Source organism: Microtus ochrogaster, unplaced genomic scaffold, assembly GCF_000317375.1.
Source record: "Microtus ochrogaster isolate Prairie Vole_2 unplaced genomic scaffold, MicOch1.0 UNK85, whole genome shotgun sequence".
Lineage (NCBI taxonomy): Eukaryota > Metazoa > Chordata > Mammalia > Rodentia > Cricetidae > Microtus > Microtus ochrogaster.
The window spans coordinates 746,371-752,834 of record NW_004949183.1 but is presented as its reverse complement, the minus strand read 5'-3'; the positions used below and the strand labels follow the sequence as shown (position 1 = coordinate 752,834).

General features: G+C 37.5%; 1 protein-coding gene across 6 annotated transcripts in view; it reads right to left on the bottom strand.

The window, feature by feature from the left end:
• F8 (coagulation factor VIII) overlaps positions 1–6,464 on the bottom strand; it is a 155,386-nt gene that overhangs the window by 51,506 nt on the left and 97,416 nt on the right. For 3 of the 6 annotated variants that reach the window (XM_026777787.1, XM_005370664.3, XM_026777788.1), the window contains 6 exons: positions 4,757–4,969; positions 4,065–4,293; positions 3,700–3,882; positions 2,697–2,813; positions 2,038–2,109; positions 380–465 (listed from right to left, as the gene is read on the bottom strand). In XM_026777787.1, coding sequence (XP_026633588.1) covers positions 380–465; positions 2,038–2,109; positions 2,697–2,813; positions 3,700–3,882; positions 4,065–4,293; positions 4,757–4,969 — 900 coding nt within the window. Of the gene's footprint in view, positions 1–379; positions 466–2,037; positions 2,110–2,696; positions 2,814–3,699; positions 3,883–4,064; positions 4,294–4,756; positions 4,970–6,464 lie in introns of those variants that run through there. The other 3 variants (XR_003376668.1, XM_026777789.1, XM_026777790.1) reach the window with 3 other exon arrangements.

Here is a 6,464-nt window from a genome sequence, read left to right as displayed (position 1 = left end):
CTTGATTGGGGGAGGGGGAGGGAAATGGGAGGCGGTGGCAGGGAGGAGGCAAAAATCTTTAATACATACATACATACATACATAAATAAATAAATAAATCTCACCCCCATTGACACACTTCCTTCAACGAGGTCACAACTACTCCTAATAGTGCCACACCTCCCAGTAGTGTGTCTATGTACCTATGGGGGTCATTTTTATTCAAGCCACCACACCAATAATTCCTTTTTGAATATTTTTACACAAATTAATAAGTCATTCTATTTTACAGTTTCCTCGTATGTAAACTGATGTTTTATAGGAGAGGCTACAGAATAAAAGGGTATATATAATGTTTTGAACGTGTTGAATGTTGATATATTTCTCATAGTTTTCTGACCTTGATCCATGAAAAGGGCTCCTTGGTACTCCAGGCATTGATTGATCCAGAATGATGAAGTCTTGCCAGGTTTGGGGCCCACTGTCCTTTGTCCAAGGAAGAAGAGAAAGATTACATTATTATATATTCTATTGTAATTATCTTAAAATCTTTGGAAAAACAGTATTTTCTAAAGGAAGGTTAATCCTCATGGAAGAGATAGAGAAAAGCATAAAAGTTTTGTAGTATCATAGTACTGATTACTGTTTAAAGGATTTATTTTTTGATGTTGCATATTCCATGTTCTACTTTTTATGGGGAGGCAATATTGGGGAATTAACCTGGGCCCTTGCATGTGTTATGCAAGTACTCTACCACTGAGGTATATATGCACTCTACAAGTGGTACTATAATATTTCTTTATCATGTAATGTACATTTATTACAGAAAAGTCAGAAAATTTAGTCAGAAAATTTTAAAGAATAGTAAGAAAATAAAAGAAATAAAAAGCATGATACTTCCATCAAGAAACTCTTCAAATAATACCCAAAACTCTTTCTTTCTTTCTCCTTTAAAGTAGAGCTTTGACAAACCATTTTATATCAAAGGCTAGATAGCAAGTACTTTAAGAGTGGCATATTATATGGTCTCTTTTTTTAACTACATAACTGCCATTGCCGCCATACATGCTATGTAAATGAATGTGTGTGACTGTGTTGCAGTATAAGACTTTTCACAGACATTTCAACTTGAATTTTATAATTTTAACATGTCATATTTAACACTTAAAACTTTTTTAAGTCATCTAAAAATGGAAAAGTTGGGCCAGTGAGATGTCTCAATGAGTAAAAGTGCTTGTCACTAAGGTTGATAACTTGAAATTGATCTACATACCAGGAGAGAAAAGACTCATGTAGGCTGTCTTCTGACTTCTATATATGCACATAGACATGTGCACACGCACACACACATAAATAAGTGTAATAGTTTTCTTTAAATAGAAAAGTTAACTATCTGGGAAAAGGAAGCAGACTGGAAAAGTGGGAAGAGAAGTATGACAGGATAATAGAGTTGAATCAAAGTACATTGTATTCAAATCAGAAAACAAAAATGTCACAATGAAAGCTATAATTTTGGATAAGTAATATACACTAAAACCTGAAAATTATTCTTAACTCATGAAAATAGGTAATGGACCTAAAGACAATGATCTGTAAACCCTTATTCTAGAATAATGTGTGAAGAATTTTATAGACTCTATTAAAGCTTTAATAAAACTGTTCAGAAGCAAATGTAGCTTCCTACTATGCTAAGTATAATGAACTCATGGGAACAGCACTAAAGTGGGAAGGCTATTTCAGGAGTTAGTACCATTGCCTAGGTAAGAAATGAAAGTGGCCTGAACTAAGAGCACTTGTTGGGAATGACCCAGGTTCAATTCCCAGCATCCTCAAAGCAGGTCACAACCACCTGTAACTCCAGTTTAAGGGAATTCTATGCCCTTTTCTGGTCTCCACAGGCACCAGGCATGCCAGTGGTTTACAGATGTATATGTAGGCAAAACATCCATATATATATATTAGAAAAGCATGGAAAGAAGTAGATTATTTGAAACTCTCTAACAGGAATGAAAAAAATTATCATCCCAGATTCTTAAAACAAAAATCATAATATTTTACCATAGTGTCCTGAAGCCGTAATCTGAAAATCTCTGATGCTTCCGGAAGCAATTCCCAGAGGAATCTGGCACTCTGAAATCAAACACAGAAGCTATAAATGACACAGAAACCATGAAAACAAGGATACATTAATTACTTTTAGCTAAGTGATGTTTCTCTTACCTTGTTTAAAATTATATCCCCAAACTCTTCCATGTAAAGTTTGTCAGTTATCGTTAATAAATGAATCAAAATTAAGTCCCAAAATCTACTACTGTGAAATTTAAGACTGTTTAAGCACCAGTTTGTTACATACCATAGATTCATATTCAAAGGGTACAAAGTTTCATCCTCCTCTGAGAACTCTAATGGTTTCTATCACCAATATTCATTTTAAATTTAATAATAATACAAGCTTGTATTTATTTCTTTTTTTTTTTTTTTTGGTTTTTCGAGACAGGGTTTCTCTGTGGCTTTGGAGCCTGTCCTGGAACTAGCTCTGTAGACCAGGCTGGTCTCGAACTCACAGAGATCCGCCTGCCTCTACCTCCCGAGTGCTGGGATTAAAGGCGTGCGCCACCATCGCCCGGCTTTGTATTTATTTCTTGACAAAGACAACCACTTCAAAAAGGAGTAAAGTTGTATAGAAATAGACTGAATATTTAGTGAGTTTTACTCACGCTTGTTGTACACCAGAAAAAGAGTGCTCATTCCAGCCTGTAAGTGCTCGCCAATAAGGCATTCTACTCTCCAAATGCCAGCTCTGGATGGTAGCATTTCCACTGTCTCAAAAACTCCTTTTAAAATCAAAAGAAACAAAAATTATTTTATTAAAAATGAGTATAAAATACATTGACTTATTTACAATATGTATTATCACAATAAGCTACCAAATTCAGTTCCATCATTCTCAGATCTCTCAGTAAGTGCGAGACTTTTTGTGTACATTTTTGCTCTGAAAAATACTATAGGTGTCTTTACTATTGACCAAATGTTACTTTCAAGGGGAAGAGAAATCATAGTAAGATCATCTTGGGTCCACAGTACTAGGCAAAGGGATCTCAAGTTGCAAGAAGCTGGAAGGAGGGGAGAAGCTGAACAGGTGACTCGAAGGTTAAGAATGCTAGTGCTCTTGAGTTTGATATCTACTACAGATGTCAGGCAGCTCAAAACTACCTGTAATTACAGTTCCAGGGGTTCTGATCATCTCTTTTGGTCTTCGTGGGCACCAGGCGCTTATATGTGCATACCAACACAAACACAGACAGACACACACACACACTCACACACATAGACACACATGTACCCACAAATATACTGTTTAAAATAATATTGTGTTTTTATCAACACTTTCATTAGTGCTTCACCAATATATTAGTTACATGCATAAGCAAATTAGTCTTGATAACTACTGGTGTCATGTAGGTTTTAAGGGGGAAATGACAAAAGATTCTTAGGAAAGTACTATATGGTACTAATTATTCATTTCTAGTAATTTCCATATACTTGAAATTATCTTGTTCATTTGCTAATTTATTTCTCTCTCTGTTAAGATAAAATTACTAGAAAAAATAAGACATTTCAAAAAGGTGCTTCTCTGTTTTCTTATTGATTATATCACCATTTAAAGCAAATACTCAAAGCACACAAAAACTAGAAAAAAATGAATAAACTATCTCACACCTGGGTAGAGGTTATACACTGCCATTTTGTACTCTTCTTTTTTCCGTACAGTGAACACATGTCCACTGAAATGAATAGATTGGATATTCTCATTGCTGCCCATGCTGAGAAGATACCATCGAATTCTTTGATCTTGAGCCATTACTAAACCCGGCAGGGTATCCATCACATAACCATTGATTGCTGGAGAAGAACAGAGAAGATTATTAAAATATTTCACTGAAGCTTCCTTCCTTGTTCTCCATAGAAAATCCTGATACTCATCAGGATTTCATTTCTCGATACTGTTCAAATGTCTGGCTCAAAGCTCTTTTGAAAAAGTACACTACATTTCAGAATGAATATTTATATATTGATTATGTTACCATGGAAGCGATAATTCTCTTTCACAGTGGGGTCTTCCATCTGGATATTGCAGGGTATCTTGCAGTTCCTTTCCACATTTTCAGTGAAGTACCAGCTCTTGGTCTCATCAAAGATAGTGAAAAACAGAGCAAATTCCTGTACTGCCACTTGTCTACCAAGCGCAGGATTCAGCGTGTTTGTGTGGCAAATCAGAAGGGGTCCAATCAATCCTGAGTGCATATCTCTTTCCTAGAGTTCCCAAGAGGGCATTAATTGTGTTAGTGTAAGTTCTCTCTTGGCAACGTACCATTTATTCTCTACAGTAGATTTCAGAGTAATATTTCTAACACAGAAAAGTGATAATACTTCCTTCACTTTAAAACTTTTCATTGTGTTTAGGATAAATAACAAAATTCTTAGTATAGAGAATTAAAAAAAAAACAGGCTGGAAATCGGTTCAGTGGTTAAGAGCACTGACTGCTCTTCCAGATCTGGGTTTTATTCCCAGCACCCACATGGCGTCTCACAACCGTTTCTAACTCCAGTTCCAGGGAATCCAAAGCCTCCTTCTGAGATGTACAGATATGCACACAGGCAAAACACACACACACACACACACACACACACACACACACACACACACTTTAAAAAAAGATTTAAAGGCCATTTCTTTTAAATGATAATATAACTATCCTAATAAGGAATGACTTACAAGATCAACATCAGAGAAATAAGCCCAGGCCTTGCAGTCAAACTCGTCTTCTGTGGGAGCCATATGATGTTGTACTTTCCAAAAATAAATTTTGGTTTCATTAGGTTTGACAAAGTTTCTTCTAGGTTCTTCTCCTTGTGTCTGATCCTCCTTATAAGAAATGAGGCTAGAATAGAAGGAGTAGGGACGAGAGGCCTGGTTTTTGAAAGTTACCTGAAGAGGAAAAAAATTCAGAAAGAATAAATTTTTAGAATAATAAAATCCTAAAGAGTTATAAAGTTTTATAACTATATCTCTCTATCTTTTGTTCTTTATCCAATTTTTATTACCTCATATCTTAAGAGAAACTTATGAGAAAATTTTTAATTCTAATTTTATATGAAAAGTATGAAGGTGAAAATTCTTAATTACTTAAAAGTAATTCAAAAGTAAACAGAAAATGTCGCTATAACTTCAAGAGTGATTACTTAAGGTTTGCCATTCCAAAATAGATGTGTATTATCATTTTTAAATTTTATTTATTTTATTCAGTTCTTTGAGAATTCCAAACAATATATTTTAACTTTATTTACGTATACTTTTCTCCAAGATCAAACTCTACATCTTTACCCAAATGTGTGTTTTCTTTTTAAAAGATTTTCTTTTTGATTTAAAAACTATGCATATTTATCATAGAAGACATACAAATTAAAATAAATTTCAAGTCAGAAAGAAATGTACCTATAACTCCATAGCTTTAGATGCTTCGATAATTTACTATCAGTCTACTGGAATAAAGTAACTTTAATCTGTTTCTTAAAATGCATCAAAAATTACTTACAGGCCAGCCCAGGACAGGGAACTCAGAAGTTCCTCAACCCCCTATCCTTCTTGGGCTCTCTGCAGGGCCTCTACTCCCTGCATACTGCCTCTTTCTTCCTATCCCACCCAGCTTGCATCCAGAACCCTCCCCACTTCGGCCCCCCTGCCCTCTTTCGACACATAACATCACCCAGCCAAGCCTGTCTGGGCACTGGGTCGGAATCCTCAGGGCAACCAAGTGGGCGGAAGTTCCTTTGTTTCTATGGCCTCCCTGCACGAAGCAGGGTAGGCACTTTGTTTGCAAGCTGCCCAACCAGCACGGAGACCTGATCTCTCCGCGCCAGGAGAGCCAAAATTGGGGTGAGTTTCTGACCCCGCGGCACCAGCCCCGGACAGGGAACTCAAGGTTTTCTCAGCCCCCTATCCTTGGGCTCTCTGCAGGGCCTCTTCTCCCTGCATACTGCCTCTTTCTTCCTATCCCACCCAGTTTGCATCCAGAGCCCTCCCCACTTCGGGCCCCTGCCCTCTTTTGGCACATAACATGACCCAGCCCAGCCTGTCTGGGCACTGGGTCGGAATCCTCAGGGCAACCAAGCGGGTGGGAGTTCCTTTGCTTCTATAGCCTGCCTACACTTAGCAGGGTAGGCGCTTTGTCTAAGAGCTACCCAACCAGCACGGAGACCTAATCTGGGTGCCAGGAGAGCCAGCACTGGGGAGAGCCATCATTGGGTACGGAGATCTGATCTCGGCACCAGGAGAGCCATCACTGGGGAGAGCCAGCACTGGGAAGGTACATAAGTAGGCAAGGAGACCTGATCCGGTGAAAGAAGATCCATAAGGGAGCATTTGGAAGAAGAGATGGGCAGACGCCAAGGCAAGAATTCACCCAACAAGCTGAAAAGCAACA